At 36.5% G+C, this 17618-nt stretch overlaps 2 protein-coding genes across 2 annotated transcripts in view; both read left to right on the top strand.

Moving 5' to 3' along the window:
* The window catches only part of LOC129776821 (annulin-like), a 59470-nt gene that overhangs the window by 15246 nt on the left and 26606 nt on the right, over positions 1-17618 (top strand). The window lies entirely within an intron of this gene.
* On the top strand, positions 3152-4020 carry LOC129776829 (uncharacterized). The gene has a single exon (XM_055782709.1). The coding sequence runs from the start codon at positions 3228-3230 to the stop codon at positions 3648-3650; it is 423 nt and encodes a 140-aa protein (XP_055638684.1). The 5' UTR covers positions 3152-3227; the 3' UTR covers positions 3651-4020.

Consider the following 17618-nt stretch of genomic DNA (forward strand, 5'->3'; position numbering starts at 1 on the left):
AAATATTTCTTCACTTTTCCAATTTTTTCTTGCCGCATGAACTTTCCTTGGTCAAAAACGAACACAACAAGATAGACAGCTTAAACCAAACAACCCGTTCTCGAGTGGGAACACACCTTGATTTTCATTTATGAAAATTGAAATAAATCGTTTCATATATCAAGTCATTTTTGACACAACTGCTAACATATACAATTTCACAATTACACTTGTGCTAAATTTTTCACAATACACGATCGATCACTGATATGAAATTTCACGAAGTAACCAACATTAAAGTTACGAATTTAAATTTTATTTGCTAGAATTCATCGTATCACTCACCCTATTTGCAATGCCGATTTCCCTAGGGCACCTGGGTTTTGATGTCTCTGTTAGGGAATACATTTCAGTAGGAACAAAAGCTCCCCCTACTTTCATGTATTTGCAATGTCGATTTCCCCCAGGCAGCTTGATTTTGATGTCTCTGTTAGGGACCCGCCGCATGTATCGTCAATTTCGACCAATTAGAAGTGGATATTTCCGTTAGGATAGGGGTTGAGACTTTTCAATTGTTCGATAGTTAGTTTCATGACATATATTATTTTATTCAATAAAAAAAATGTTATGGAATGTCCAAATCGATTGACGCAAAAAATTCATCAATCCATCATTAAATGACTGAGCAATCAGCGTTTGAAATTGGACAATTTTTCACTATGTGCTCGATTTTCGATTTTCAATTTGTACCCCAATATGTTCCCTAAAGACGTAATCCTACGTCAAAAAATTTAATGGACCGTATTTCCAGCAGTTCGTATTTCCCAACTCACAGTTTTGAAGCAAATCGTGACTGGTGAAATTTAAGTATTCACATTATTATGTTTAGTGAAAAAAAAAAATCTTTGGGCCAATCAAATGACCTCCCTTAGCTATCGTCAAAGCTTGTCTCCACCAGGAGAAAGTCATTGTTTGTGCCTGAGTGATTGTAGAGAAATTCTGCATTATGAGTTCCTATCAATAGTCGATAGATTCCAACACGCACTGTTTGCAATTAAACAAATCAAAATCAGCGATCAAGCGATTAGCCATCATGATAAGCGTCCTGTTCCACCAGAATAATGCCAAACCTCATGTCTCTTTTAGCGAATTCGTTTTTAAAACTGAGTCAGTGCCAAACTGACTCTGTAATAAAAAAACGTTTTCAGTTTCACGAATGCGGTGGTTTGTTGGTGTGCGTTATATAGTCTGATTTGTTTATATTTACGACGGAAAATGTACAGTGTCGACGTCTGGTGGTGATATAAGTGCTTGGGAGGTAAATTGTTCTCCATCAGATCAGAAGGGCCAAGTGCAGTGTAAACATATAAAAGTTTGAATGAAAATTTTTACTTAATATTGTTTGATTACCTAACACATGTAGTTCTGACACTCACTTAACCATTTGTCGATGCATTTCCTGTTTGTTCCACAAATAATTACTATTATAATATAAAACCATCATTAGACACAGTTTTCGTTCAATATTCTGCGATATCGGAAAAAAAACTTTTATTTAATCACATAAAATAAATATTCGATACGTTAAAGTAAATTTTCATTCATAATTTTTGATTTTGAAATTTATTCCACCTGAATATATATCATTATTTTCACCTCCCAATGAAAGCACACGTAGCTTAATGCCGTCTACTCTACTCTTCAAAATCAGAATCCGAATTGGATTACGATTCCAATAATACAAAAGCAAAAGCAGCAGGTTTTCCATTTTCATAGTCTTTATTTTTAGATTTTCCAAAACAATATTCGGAACTTGACAGTTCAGTATAGTTGTATTGGTGAACCCGAGTGCCAACCCGTGAAACATCTCAGTGCGAGACTAACAGCTTTCGGGGCGAACTAGTGCGACACTGAGTGCGAAACTGAGTGAATAAAAAAACGTTTTGACAGCAGTTAGTGCGGCACTGGGGTTGAAACTGAACAAAAACGAATTCGCTATTTGATAGCCCGAAAAAATTCTTGGAGTTTGGCTGCGATGGGCTTGTTCACCCACCGCATTTCCCAGATATTGCACCTCCAGGCTATGATTTGTTCAGGTCGGTGGAAAAAATAATTAAAGGACAAGAATTTGACTCATCAGATATCATGGAAAGCGGGTTTTCAGTTTCACGAATGCGGTGATTTGTTGGTGTGCGTTATATAGTCTGATTTGTTTATATTTGCGACGACTAATATACAGTGTCGACGTCTGGTGGCGAGATTAGTGCTTGGGAGGTAAATTATTCTATATTAGATCAGAAGGGCCAAGTGCAGTGTAAAAATATAAAAGTTTGAATGAAAATTTTTACTTCATATTGTTTGATTACCTAACACATGTAGTCCTGACACTTACTTAACCATTTGTCAATGCATTTCCTGTTCCACAAATTCCACAAATAATTGAGGGGCCTAGAATGCAAGGGGTGTAAGTGAATTGATCGATTTCTCTTCATCAACTTTTTCTTCAGTCAATAACTCAACTGCAAAAACGTTCCAATTTGAGTTTGCTATAGAATCCGGTAGGTTCTGACCAATCTTCCACATTGTCCAATACAGCGGGAAATGAGTTTGCAGCTGAGTTATGACCAAAAGAGAGAGTCGATGTAGAGAAATTGATCAAATCACTTACACCCCTTTCATTCTAAGCCCCTCAATTATTATTATAATATAAAATCATCATTAGACACCGTTTTCTTTCAATGTGTGTTCTGCGATATCGATAAATCATTGTTCATTGTTCCCATAAGGCAATACGGAGGTATAATAAGGATATAATTCTGATACGTGCATTTTCGGCGAGAAAATGTAGCCGATATTGGGCTTCCGAATCATGGTTCTGCTTGACATATGTGTTTATTAGTACGGTCGAAAATGACTATAGATTGGTAGTATTTACCAAAAAATTCGTTATATTTACTAATTATTTCTCTCAGTGTATAGAGAATGTCCACACCTGTCCACGGTCGGGGAGCGGCGGGTGTTTCTAAAATCGTGCTTTTTCTGTCCACGTGGTATGTGACAGCCCTTTATGGAAAAAATAATTTCAAAACGTCGATGAAATACATGATCGAAATTCTGCATTGCCGGCAGCTCTGCATTTCATCGATTACTTCTGTACAAAACGTCATTTCTTTTTGTTGTGACATTTTTCAATATGTCTGAACAACATAAACAAATCCGGAGATAGCAGCGTTCACGGCTTCACGGCAATGGGCCGAAAAGGAAAGGCGAAGACGGCTAATAAAGCGATTGGAAAAGCAAAAAATGCCGAGCGCAGTCAAGAAATCCGGGAACACGAAACTGTAGAGGCCCGTTCGATTCGGTTGGAGAAATTACGCCAAAATCAGCGGGAACGCATACGGAGTGAAACGCCACAAACGCGTATGAGAAGGCTCGAGCGCCTGAAACTAAACCAGGTGAAGCGCCTTCAAAAGGAATCGGACTTGGATCGGGAGCACCGACTACTGAAGTTACGTGAATACCAGCGCCGTCGGTTGGAAAACGAAACGCCGGAAGCGAAGGCGATACGTCTGGAGAAGGTTAGATTGTATTACCATAAGCGCAAGATTGCCAAGCAGGAGGAAGAAGTGCACAAAACCAAGATAAAAATTAAAATAGAAGCTTTCTGCTAAGAAATCGGAGGAAAAAGACAGCTCGCGGGCTAAGAATACAAAAGTTACGTGGAAGCCAGCCAAAACCAGAAAGTTGCGGAAACCAAATGGAAGATAAAAATTAATTAATTGAGGTTTATTTTTTCATCCAAAGCAATATTTTTCTATTTCATAGTTCCCGTTTTATAGGTTGTCACGAATATCTGTAATAAGCTGAAGAAAATATGAGTTATAGAACTGCCGTTTATGACTACGCGGAAAGGATTAGTTTAAATAAATATAGAATCACATTATTGTGAATCTAATTTGACTGGTGTCTCCGATCTTTATCATATAAGTACAATGTATGTAAAACCGAACAATAAAATATATTGAAGTTTGAATATGACAATATGATTTTTATGTTAGCTTATGGTGGTTCTTTAATATAGCTGATTTGTAATTTGCTACAATCAGTGGAAACGTGGTGGAAACGAACAAAAATCACTCGTTTCGAAATGCGCAATGTCACCCCAGGTTTCCAGTCTGCAGTAATCTTGATAACAGAAGTAAATAATCTAGAAGGGCTTTCGTTATTGTTCATAGTAATATAGAAAAAAATTTAAATAATTTAATTTTCATCGGTCTTTTACGAGTTTGTCTAACGATAAAAACGATGTTTTTGAATGTCCTTGAACCCCTAGAGCTTGTGCACCCGTGGCCGAGTGGTTAGTGCCTCACATTATCATGCCGGGTATTCGGGTTCGATTCCCGTTCCGGCCGGGGGATTTTTCGTCAAAGAAATTTCCTTCGACTTGCACTGTGGTCACGCGTATGCTAGAGCTTGCTCCTCCTCCTTCAAGGCGTGTTATTTGGCTTAAGAAATCTCAACTAAGTATTAATAAATGACGCTAATTAATGCATACGTTGAGACGGCAAAAGTTCCACAGGGAACATTAACGCCATTTAAGTAAGTGAACCCCTAGAGCAGCTATACTCAACCTGCGGCCAACCGGGCTCTTCTGGTTGGCTCGATACCATTATGTATGTATAACAATAACGAAAACTTGAGAAATTATCTAGGAATGTTATGAGAATAATAGAGTTTGAAACATTACACATTATTACACATTACACAATTACATATTAGCTAGTTGTCTAATTAAGTGGTATTCGTAGAATAAATATCTATTGAATATTTTTAATCCGATTATTTGGACTAATTCTGGTGATGTAGTGGACAAAAAGACGGGTGGATACCAAGGGGTGTCCATTATTCGAATATCATGGAGCACGAATCCCAGAATGACCAACTTTTCATGTACAAAATTACAGAAAAAATCAAAGGATAACATAAAATCTCAGCACTCAGCAAACACTCAAACGTTTAGATTCAAATACGAAAAAATCAAAAATTGTCGTGCAAATGTCGTGCGGTGCAAATGTTGTATGTATTGGTCAGCCGGCAACAAACACACAGTTGATGGCAAGCATATCGTAATAGGAAACGTGATATAAATGGGCTTCGCACTCCTCATGAATGGCTGTGTTCTACTAGTCAAGTCCTTCATTTGATACCCATATTGATGGGGTTTAAAAAATTATGTAATACGTCATTTTGTGGTGGCGCTCATTTTGGATTTGCATTTTTCATAAATAACTGTGTTCTACTAGTCAATCCCTTCCATTTGATACCCATATTGATGGGGCTTTGAGAAAATATGTTATCCGCCATTTTGTAGCCGTCGCCATCTTGGATTTTCAAGATCATGAAACACGCAGTTTTATAATGACTGCAGAAATAAAGGTTTGTGCCAAATTTAAAATCAATCGGTTAACAGGAAAGGGGTCAAATTTCAATTAATGTGGTACAGCGCCAGAGACAAACATGTTACATACAAACATACAAATATGTCACAGCTGAAATAAAAACTCCAGCATTCTATCAAATCGAGCGCGATTAGCCACTCATTCACCCGGCTCGACGCTTCCACCGCTTTTAACACACTTCGATAGGCTCTCCTGCTCCACATCCCATTGAAACTCCTGTCTTGCGGTATCGCACCACTTACATCCCCGGCAAATGCAGCGATACCTCTTTTGCTGAAAATCAATTTCAAGATATCGTATTTTCTGCTTGGCGTTCGATGATAGAATGTGGCCAGGCCCACCATCGCTCACTTTATATAGCCATATAGTTAATTTTGTAGCGACCACCTATATTTATTTATAATCTCTTCTTTGTCTCCGTCCTTCACCTTGTCCATACGTTTCGCCCGTACCCGTGATAGCTTGTAATGAATAGCTGTTTGCTGCGGGAGGGCAGACAACATGTATGGGACACTAGGGAATTCTTTCTTCCAATTTTTCATCAATTTGAACTTTATATGAAAAACCGTAATGTATTGCATATAAACAATTGCTGAGGATATTTCCTATCAATGTGTGTATTCGGAGCCAAAATTAATTCATAAATTGAGGAGGTATTAGCGTTCAAAAACTGAACACTTTTTCACACCGAACTATTAAAATGGGCTCCTATATTGAAAGGTTAGACGTAGTCCTACGTCAAAATGAAAATAGGGATATGAAAAAGTGAATATGAAATCATTACCTTTTTTTACATAAGACTACGTTTTTCAGTAATGGCACTAAATAAAGTTTTTACGTGGGACTACGTCTAACCGGAATATATGGGGGTTAAAATGAAAACCTAGACACAGAACATGCAGGAAAAAATGAAAGATTTCGAATGCTTGTAACTCGAACATTTCTTACTGGATCGGAAAGATGTTTGCATCAATTGATAGGGAATATTTCTACGCATCTATCCAAATTAATAAAATGTTATTTTCATTAGATAAACAATTGAGTAACTGTAAAATGTTAAACGTCATCTAATCGCCCTAACTGCCTCGTTTTGATTGGCTCGATTTACGTTTTCCCCAACACAGCCATCATAACCAAGCAGCCTTGGGGAAACCCGCATAACAAGTACATGATAGTATGGGAACTTTCGTTCTCACCGAAATGTGTTCCCTAATACAGAGACTTTAAAACCAAGCAGTGTTGGAGAAATCGGCATTGCAAATACATGAAAGTCTAGGGTATTTTTGTTCCGACTAAAACGTGTTTCTCTAACACAGACTTCTGAGCCAAGGTGTCTGGGGGAACTGGCATTGCAAATTCATGCAGGCTGGGGGTATTTTTGTTCGAACTGAAATGTGTTTCCAAAACACAGACTTTAGAACCAAGGAGTCTGTGGGAATTGGCATTGCAAATTCATGCAGGTCTGGGGTATTTTTGTCCCGACTGAAATGTGTTTCCCTAACATAGACTCCTAATCCATGGAGCGTGGGGAAATTGGCATTGCCAATAAATGCAAACTGCGAGTACTTTTATACTTGCTTGCCTTTGTGCAGACTAAAATATGTTTCCTTAATACGGTCTTCTAAACTCAGGAACAAGTAGTTTACAGTATAAAAAGTAGAAGTTGAAGTGGTTGATTCATGCAAGCCGGGGATACTTCTGCACCCGTATGTTTCTTTTTGCACTCCGAAAAGTGTTTTCCTAACACGGATTACAAAAGCGGGTACGAACACAATACTCTGGCTTGTTTATTCAAGATTGCATTGAAGGATATGCCTTCATATCCTCTGCTCATTGAATTTCTACGCATACCATTTGATGATTAGGCAAAATGTTGATAACCATTTAACGCGATAAAACAGTATGCGTTCGATGTACATGTCAAAATCGAAAATGAGTGCCTGAAATCCATCAAATCAAGCAAATTCGCGGTTAGAGAAGTACGTACACTTGAGAGATGCAAACTTCAGAATGAAATGTAAAATAAAATATCCATTTGATAATTCTTCCGTTCAAATATTTTGTGCTAAGCATCATACCAAACGCAAAAGGACTGTCACTAAATTTTCTTGTAACGAAGAATATAGTCTATCATAATGCATGAATTGACCTTACATGGCATTTATTCAATCTCTTTACTCACAAAGCAAATATATCGAATTCAATTGAATTCGGAAATTGTTTCATTAAATCAAAAATTCCATCAATACAAACAAATGATTGCCGAGCAAAGATAGTCCCATGTCGGTTATATCATAGATATAACCCACCCATTCTTTTAAAAAAAACTTTTAACGTTTATAACGTTATCAAATATATGTATATGTATATGTAAATATAGTTTATTATTAAATTTCTTTAATTTTTGTTCTCGACGGCAATAATTTCGTAGTTCTATGCGGTCGCATCTTGGACATCACCTTTTTTCGTGGCCCACGACACCTTGACTAAGGAGTGATACACAAATTACGTAACGCTAAAATTGCTGTTTAGGAGTTACGTTGAAAAACATTATTGCTGGGTTTTGTCATGTCTTCAAATGTTTTTCAATGTAACTCCTAAACATATATTTTAACCATAATTAACTATTTGGAAAAGTTGTTGAAAATTATGACCAAATTCATAAATCTTCATGAACATGGCGGTATAACACGACAAACACATTAAAAGAGCCTATTTACTATGAAAAAGACAATAAATTAGATTTTTTTAAAATATCTCGAGATTGGATGCATTCAGAAGAAGATTGATGAAGTGATTTTTTGTTTTAAATCAGATCAGAATTCATAATTTGTGGCTAAAAATGATTGTTAACAAAAAAAATTCGAAGTTTCGAAAATTCCTAAAAGTTCGATCTACAAAGTCTACAAAGTTTGTTAAAAATAGTTTTACCATCTTGTACTCATTTTTCAAATTTTCTACATGACCTCTATTTTAATGAAAAAATAAAAAAGAATTAAAAATATGTATTTTAGATATTGCAAATTAAGGTTTTTTCCAAATAAAAAAAGTACTAATTTTTTTTCTCAGTTTATATTTTTTTCACATTTGGACATTAATACTCTATAACTCTTTCTAAGACACTATTTCGGTAGGACTCATAGTTTTTGAGATATAAATTATCAAAGATTTCTCTTACTAAAATCGATACGTCCTTTTCAAAACTTGAGTCACAAAATTCCCAAATGATGTGGAAAACTCATATTTCCTCCAATCCAAACGGAATAAAAACTTTCGTTCGAATCGAAAATACAAGTTTTTAAAATTTGCTTTTTTAGTTCGATTTCATTTGGAATAGCACTTAACGCTAAAATAATCTTTGCAAAAAATCAAAGTCGTTTTATTTTTTTTATAATATTTTAGCTTTTGTACGTTGAAATATCTACGTAAAATCAGACATCTGGCCAGGTCAAATGTTTATACGGAAGTTCCTCATACGCAAGTAATGGCTTGGGAAAACTCTCGACAAGTTTATAGAATTTCGAACAGCGACGGGCTCACATGGTGTTTCCAATATATTCTGCTCCGACGGAATCGGTAGGCTGTTCTACACATCCGCTAACGATTCCTCTGCATACTCAAAATGTTTCGTTTCCATTTCCGGGTCCCTTGTTCTGATTTTTTCATTCAAGTGAAATCCATTATGATCATGAGGAAGTATTGAACTGACTAACTCCCGGGAAGAGGAGCCATCCGACATTCAACTCAGTTGAAAACGCTCGGAGCATTTGTAGCTACGAATATTGCATATTGCAAGATTCAATTGATCAAAATGATTATGATCTTTTTATAACTTGTCTGGTTCTCCATCCACATTGATTATGAATTATGAACTGTCTTTAGGCTGAATAATCCCGTATTAAGGTAGCTCGCACACCCTTTTAAAATAGCGACTTTTAGAAAATGTATTCGAAGAATAGTGCGAGCTGCAACATACATTGGACCACTGTATTCAATTGCTCCAGCCCTAGGCGTAGCTTTATTTGCATCCTGCGTTAACAAACGGATTTAGCTCAGCAGCCTTGACAAAGTCATAATCAGGTAGATTAACACGATATTTGAGTTGCAATAATCGGTACCTGCTTACTGACTGCTGTTAAGCCCATTACAACCATTACAATTACAATTATCATATTGGCTCAGTGAACACACCTCATTGTGTCCCAGAATCGAAACTAGCCGGTCAAGCATATACATTGTCGGACAAAACATTAGGACCACTGCTCAAGCCAAAAGAGAGAGTGATAAAATTTTGAGAAAAAATAATCCAATCTGGTGCTTCAATCCTTTTATAATAATTTATTTGCATTGTTCGATTAAATTTTTAACATCTGTAGTTAACAATGCGATAACAATAACATTAAACAATGCGTTTTAAGCATACTTAACAACTAAAATGACGTGACAAAATTTAGGGCCAATTCCTCGTTTCGGCTGTTCCGAATTTTAAAGAAAATTTATTGTTTCTCGGTGGTATTTTGTGTTTTTCGAATCCTGGTAAGGGGCTGTCCTCATGCCACGTGGACAGAAAAACACGATTTTAGACACCTACCTCCCCCTCCGTGGACAAGCGTGGATATTTTCATATCCCTCCCCCTGTTGTCCACGTGTACATTTTTCTATGTTCTATTAGAATAATTGAGGAAATAAGTAAATTGCGCATAAATTAAATTTTTCCATTTAAGTTTATTTTGTTTCAAATTTCACTAGGCGTACCCTGCTACGCTTTGCTGTGGCACATTAAAGTTTTATGGCAAAGAAATGAGTAGCATAACAAAGCATATGTTTCATATGAGTTTAATATTGAAATACTTGAAATACTTTGTTTTTCTATTATTTGCAAAGATATAGGGGGTATCTAGTTTGCCAATGCGGAAACGCGCGATATGCAGTTCAGCAATCCGCATCCGAATACACCACCAATGGAATAAATAAAATAAAATAAAATGCAAATCAAATACAATTTTATATCACGATTTTTTAAACATTTGCAAAAAATGTGTTTCTATTGCATATAATACATATTCAATACTAGAAAGTTAATTTACGCTTTATTTCAGAATAAAGCACACAAATGAACAGAACAATTTCATATGCATAGATTATTTTCTATTAAAAAAAAATTCAAGCAAAGAAAAGATAAACTAATATCTATAGATCTACACTTCACTAAAGATTCAAAATTAAAGGGTCGAAATTTTCAAGCGATTTCGGAACGCAGTAACTTCGATATAAACAAATACAACATACAACAATACATCATTTTCAAGCTACAAATTATCTAGTTTAAGGATATTGTACGTATATAATTTTAATTGATGTGTGTATGCGTTATAGGCAAAATAAATACATTGCAAAAACAAAATAAAACGTTTTTGGTTTGCTTTCAAAGTTTCTATAGATTTTCAAAATATATTCCCAATAACAATCCAATCAACCTGATTTTTCCACTCCCATTTGGTTCCTAGAAGGTTTCAGTAGAACCTTTTGCTACAGAGGTATTCTATATCGAATGAAAAATTATTTTTCAATTTTGAATAAGGAATATTCCATGAAATAATGAACGCTCAGCAAATCGATGATCAAAACTGCTCACTGCCCACTGCCCAGTTGTTGCTTTTGACCAAAGCATTATTTTATAACAGAGTTACAGCGTTTCAAACATCACTCAAATTTATCGATGTAGCATTTTGTTCCTCCGTTTTTTATCGAGTGTAGTTCTTTGGCTACTTCAGAATACAATTGGTCAAAGGAAATGTCGGTTCATTTACACATTCGCTTCACTTTTAGTCGTCATCGCAATGATAAACATTTTGAAATTAGGCTCAAGACAAGTTCATCAACTCTGTCCTAGTTGAGAATTAACCATGTGCGTAGATTGATTTTTTTTTTAATATTCCGAATCAATAAATGCTGGCTCATTTATTTTAAGTTTGACGACTAGTGGTGCATGGACAAATAAATGTAAATGTAAATATTGATACCTAGAAATTGACGAATCAAAATTCTATGAAAAATTAGTTTTACATGCAATTGAAAAATGAAAAACTATATAAACATTAGTATCCTGAGACTAACTGTTCTCGAGATATAACAAAATGTATAGAAAATTATATTTGACGAAAAACCATTTACACATATCATGAATTCTCAACCATTACGGAGTCGTTTAATTTTGATAGTTTTTGGCTATGAGCGTCTATGCATACCCCGTAACTATGAAAGTTCGATCATAGGCAATAGTTTGTTCATTCACAGTCCACGTGAGATATTTTTAGAATACAGATTTCACTTAAGGAGTTCAATGATATGAGAAGAAAAATATATAGTCGTTTGGCAAGGCAGCTTAGTTAGGCTTCTCAATCCGTATAAATAGTTTGAGTGAGAGTTTTGAAATTCTTGAATGTGCAACAGATTTTATTTAATTTTGAATGTAAAGGTTCCTGTCCACGTGGACTCAGTCTATATCCCTTACTCCCACTCCGTGGACAAGCGTAAACATTTTCTTACCCCCTATCCTCCCTTAAAGTTGTCCACGTGGTTTGTGGACAGCCCCTAAGTATTTATCATGTAAACAAGAAGTATGTAAGATTTTTATTTTCGAATTCATACAGTCAATTAAAAATGGGTCGCACGCATAATTGCAGGGAAACAGCGGATGGTCATCCGCAAAATGTCCAAGGCAGGCAGCTGTCAACGCGAAATCACAGAGTACTTGGGACGATTCAAAACCTTCGTGTTTAATGCCATCAACGACCGCAAAAAATCCCAAGGAAAACGACTGCGAAGAATGCTTCTGCCATAAAGCGAGTCTCCAAGGAAGATACCTTCAAGGCATCCATTGCTTGAGCAGTGGTCTTAATGTTTTGTCCGGCACCATAGGGACGCGTGAATTTATCCATATACATAAAAAATGGATTTCTGTCTGTCTGTCTGATTTTTATGGACTCGGAAGGGCTGCCATACGAATGAAACACAAATTTCTGCATTACTCGAAAATTAATCTAGCAAATGAAACCAAATTTGGCATGTGGAGGTTTTAAGGTGCAACAAATGATTCTATGGTGGTTAGATACTTAGGGGGAACTTCTATGTTTCTATGATGGTACGACACCCCTCCCTTCTTTGGAATGGAGAGGGGGTCCCATAAATATATTACACATATTTCAACCAAACATGACAATTGAAAATTTTCGTAAATCTCTGAAAGAAAAAGGGAAAATTCGGAAAATTAAATTCCCACATGTTCTACAATTACATAGTGACAAGCGTTGTTAGTCCATTTGATGTTTGCGCTAACGAAATTGATCTTTGTTCGAAACTGGAAATGAATTTTCAGGTGATGAAACGTACTCATATATCTTGTTCTATCTATACAAATAAAAATGTATCGCCGAATGTGTTGATAAGAGCAAAACTCGAGGAAGGAATTGTCCGATTTAGGGCTGTCTTTATACTATCATATTTTCTGTATCAAATATTTATTCCATGTATCGTAGAAACATGTTATTTGCAAGTGATAATCTGATATTATAATGATTAGTTTTGGTAGAAGTACTAGGAATATTATAGTAAAAGGTAAATTCAACGGGGTCGATTAGAAAATCAATCAATAAACAGTTCTGCGATTAGACACACGAACTTGCGCTTAGTAAGAAAACGTGAATGTTTGAAGGTATTGATAACAAAAAACAAATTTTGGGCGGGACGAAGTTTGCCGGGTCAGCTAGTTTAGGAATAAAAATGGAATTTTGTTATGTACATTCAGGAAAATCCTCGGTAGAAAACTTCCAAAAACCCTTGGTAATCTAAACATTAGTAGAATGTACGTATTTTCTGTATATATTACCAATCAATAATTAGTACGGTATAAAATGACTATAAATTGGTAGCATTTACCAAGAAAATCGCCCCCTGCCTTTTATGTTACATTAAGTAACGCAGCCTCGACCCCTTCTCGCGTTACGTAATATGTGCACGACGACACAAAGTTGCCAATAATATTTTTCAAAAAACTGGAAGATTGCTATCAAATAAACTGGAAGAAACTGGATCTTGTAAAGCCGTTTTATTTTAAGAAGATCGACTATGATCTATCTAAAATTATTCTATTACCCATTCCAATGTTTGAGAAATAGAATTTTCTTTTCATATGTAGTTCTGACCTTTTTTGGATTCTGAAACTAACCAAGCAAAACTGTCAAACTTACGTCTCCGTGCAATGATTTATGTATTAGATTTATGGAATAAATTTTGGTTAGGTCGTATCATGTTATAACATAACAGATAAAAAATATTTCTGAGTTGAGCGTTCTAGTAGATCATTTGAACCCGAGTAGGATCGGATAGTTCGGTATCTATAATAGGTTAAGCACATTCAATGCCAAAATAACACTGCTCAAGTATTACTTTGGTATTCAAATTATCAAATCTTGGTATTGACAAGTTATTTCTCTCAATACTTCTGGTATTATTCATTGATAATTTACTTCTTATATCAGGCTTGTCCAAACGAAGTTTTAGTATCAAGGTATCCTTAAATATTTCCTCTTGCTCGAGAAAGTATTTTTGAAAATATATGTATAGTATGTATAATCGCAAAATAAACACCATGGTGCATATGAATGCAATTAGCTCTTTAGGGGAGTTTAGATTATGCGAAAAATTAATGATATTTAAAACTAAAATTTCTTTGAGGGACCATGAGAAACTAATATTCAATTAATGTAAATGGAAGCATGGTTACTTGGATTTGATATTAATATCAATGAAAGCCAATGAAGACCATTTACTTTTATTTTACTTAAATTTACTTTTAGACTATTACCTTCTGAACTTTAGAATGTTTTGGACGAGTACGTGACCTCTGGGCCTGATCACGAACATCACTGTCAAACGCTTTCACGTCACTTACACTTTACCGAATCTTTTTGTGTCATGATTGTCACGGACAGTTGCGTGTAAAAATAAAGTCCGTGAAATGAAAGAGTTCATTCCCGTTTATAAGAGACATGTCAGTTGCATAATTTCGAGCGTTTGAACGTTATGTCGGTTGCATAATTTCGGACGTTTGAACGTTATGTATAATTAATAAGTATATGAGATAATATTCCATTTAATTGAACGTATGTTTTAGAATGACAAGTTTGCGATTATACCTCGATGATTCGGTATTTCAATCCAACTATTCGGACTCATTCCATGAATCATTTGCTTGGAGCGTTTGTTTTCTGAATCAAACGCTGGTTCAAAGATGAGGAAGAATACTTGGTTGCTCTTGAATAATGTAGTTGTTGAACATATGGGAATGTAATTTTATTTCTTCTCTCGATAAATTACTCTAGAGATAAAGCATGACTGTGTAATATGATCACGCTTAAACCCAACTCATCAATATTCAAGACCTCTAAGGCAATAAACCACCCCCGAGGGCGCTGGACGATATAAACATAAAATGTGATACGATACCCGAGCCAGCAATCTGGCCCAAGGGTTCGTTTACTATTTATGATTGTATAACTCGACGCGCACCAAGGGCAGCGGCGAGTTTGTCTTCCTTCCGCCCCGCTGCGAGTTTAGCTAGCAGCAGAAATTTAACCAAACATGTGGCGCGCATCCGGCACACATGTTTCAGCACTTTCTTTTCCTATTTACTTTGACCCACAAAGAAGTGCTTTCTCTCTCTCTCCGAAGAACGCGTCTGACCAAGGCCATCACAGCCCACTCTAACTGCTGGTGCGATGCTCCGCCCAGCATAATTTGTAAATATTCTGTGTAGAGTTTAAGCCTATTTTTGTAAACTAGTATTTAAGCCCCGAGAGTCTTTTCTTTGAATATAGATGTCAGTTGACAGTACACAGTAGAGAGGCGACGCTTGTACGAATAAGCGTTTGTGTTTATTAATTTACCAAATCCGAAAGTCTACGCCACTGAATGGCGTAAGATCCTTCATCACGTTTACATGGCGACCAGTGACACCGAGTCACGAGTGAACCGACAGATCCGATGCTGTTATCGCGTATTAAAGTGAATTTAAACGCAGAGTTTAGAGCCTACTGAGCAGAGGCAATGGTGAACTGCAAAGTTTAAAGCCTTTTAAAAACAAGAAGAAGAAGAAGCCTACTGTTGTGTTGTGTGTGTTAGGTCCCAACCAACCGGGTACGGTGTGAATATGAATCATTTAAGCTAAGAAAAATTCGCTAAATGAACTTTTAAACCAACCGGACGCAGTGCAAGTGTGAATAAATTGAGTAACGAAACATTCAGCGAAAAGATGGTGAAAGTGAAAATCGGCAAAGCGGGGAAGAAATTGGACCCCAGCGGAAACTATTGAAGCCGTTTACGAAAAATTAGAATCGCAGACACAAGTGAAATCGTGAAGCTGACAGTAGCCACCTGGCCAACCAGGATAAATAGCAGTTACAAGCCAAGCAGTATTTCAAAAAAAAAAATGATGAACATCGATTTGGATCCAACTGGACACCCCTGAGATCTGACGGACGCAGAGGCACCCACGCCCCCCCCACCCCCGAGAAGAGGACACTTGCGGAGAAAACGTGGCGTAAGTCAGACTCGAGTTAGTCTAATCCTTTTATATACGGATATCATGTAATAAATTTATAGTCGAGGCACAAAATATTTTTTATCGTAATACCCACGCGGCAGTAGGAATAGGTAGTAGGAATTAGAAAAAAAAAAAGCAATTACAATACCCACAAAATTGGTTTTACATATGTACCGTTGAAAATGGGGTTATTTAATACCAAACCCGTTAGTAACACGGGCGACGCTCAAATCCAAATTTTAAATCACCTAGAGAACCACAGTGTAATGCACGAAGCTCAAGGAGCGATTATCTGCGTCACACTTGCCCTCATATCCATACTACTAATTTCGAAAATATACAAAGCATATAAGGCATGCATGAATGCACATGCTATGCAAGCGGCAAAAGCTCACGCAGCCGTAGTCGACACCGTCTAAAAGAATTCGAAAATTTTAAAACATGCGTTCGAACGCAGCCTCAGCATAATAAATTCTTTACCGATAACCATTTTTCCTTGTCTCCTTGAATGGACGAAGTAACAAAGCTCATCCAATTGAATATACAAAAACTAAAACATATACACCTGACTATACAACAGGAACTGGTCAGAAAACTAAGGAAAAGTACTTTAGCCAAACGCCTCACGGAAGCGGAAGCGCTCGTGAAACAGATTAAAAAATTGTCGTCTACGTTACTAGACACAACCCACGGCTCAGAAATCATAAAAATAACCGAAAAGGCGGACCAACTTTTGAACGCAATTAAGGCGTCAATCGAAAAGGGTAGACCAAGAACACTCAAGGAAATTGCGCTAGCCGTCCTATTTTGCCTCAGGTTACAAAGAAAACCGAAAATGGCTAGCATACTCGAAATAATCAAGACTACATCGTCTATAGTTCCGCAATTCGACGGAAACATAGACAAACTGAAAGCCTTCGCTGACGCTTTAAACTTGGTGAAAACATTTGAAACACCGGAAAACAAAGCAACCATAATTAACGTCATACTAACCAAACTAGAGGGACGGGCGAGAAATGCATTCACTGAAACACCGACATCGGTGAGCGAGATAAGCAAAATTTTAAAAGCTAAAATAACGACCAGCCCACCGGAACAAGTTCTAGCTAAAATGGCTAACTTGAAACAAAACGGTGGAATCGAACAATTTTGCCTGGATTTAGAAAAATTGGTGTTCAGTTTGGAAACAGCGTACACCGCTAAAGAAATTCCGCCCCAAGTTGCCAAATCTATGGCAAACAAAGAAGGCGTCAAACATTTAGCCGGAGGGTTAAAAAACGAAAAAACCTCGCTCATCATAAGAGCAGGGAATTTCAATTCATACTCCGACGCGATGACTAAAGCGTTGGAGGAAAACTTAAATAATGCGAGCGCATCAGTATTTGCATACTCGCAAACCAACAGAAACGCCAACCGTTTCAACAACAACGTTGACACACATTATAATAATTACAGGCGCAGGCCAAACGACTTCCATAACCGCGGTAGAAACCAAAACAATTTCAACCGCAACAATTTCAACCAAAATAATTTCCAAAACCAACCGCGTAATAACTATAACCGTTTTGGCCAGCAAA

Source organism: Toxorhynchites rutilus, chromosome 3, assembly GCF_029784135.1.
Source record: "Toxorhynchites rutilus septentrionalis strain SRP chromosome 3, ASM2978413v1, whole genome shotgun sequence".
Lineage (NCBI taxonomy): Eukaryota > Metazoa > Arthropoda > Insecta > Diptera > Culicidae > Toxorhynchites > Toxorhynchites rutilus.

Bases quoted from the DNA above. Each gene is read 5' to 3' on its own strand.
- LOC129776829 (XM_055782709.1), top strand. From the start codon at position 3,228: ATGGGCCGAAAAGGAAAGGCGAAGACGGCTAATAAAGCGATTGGAAAA.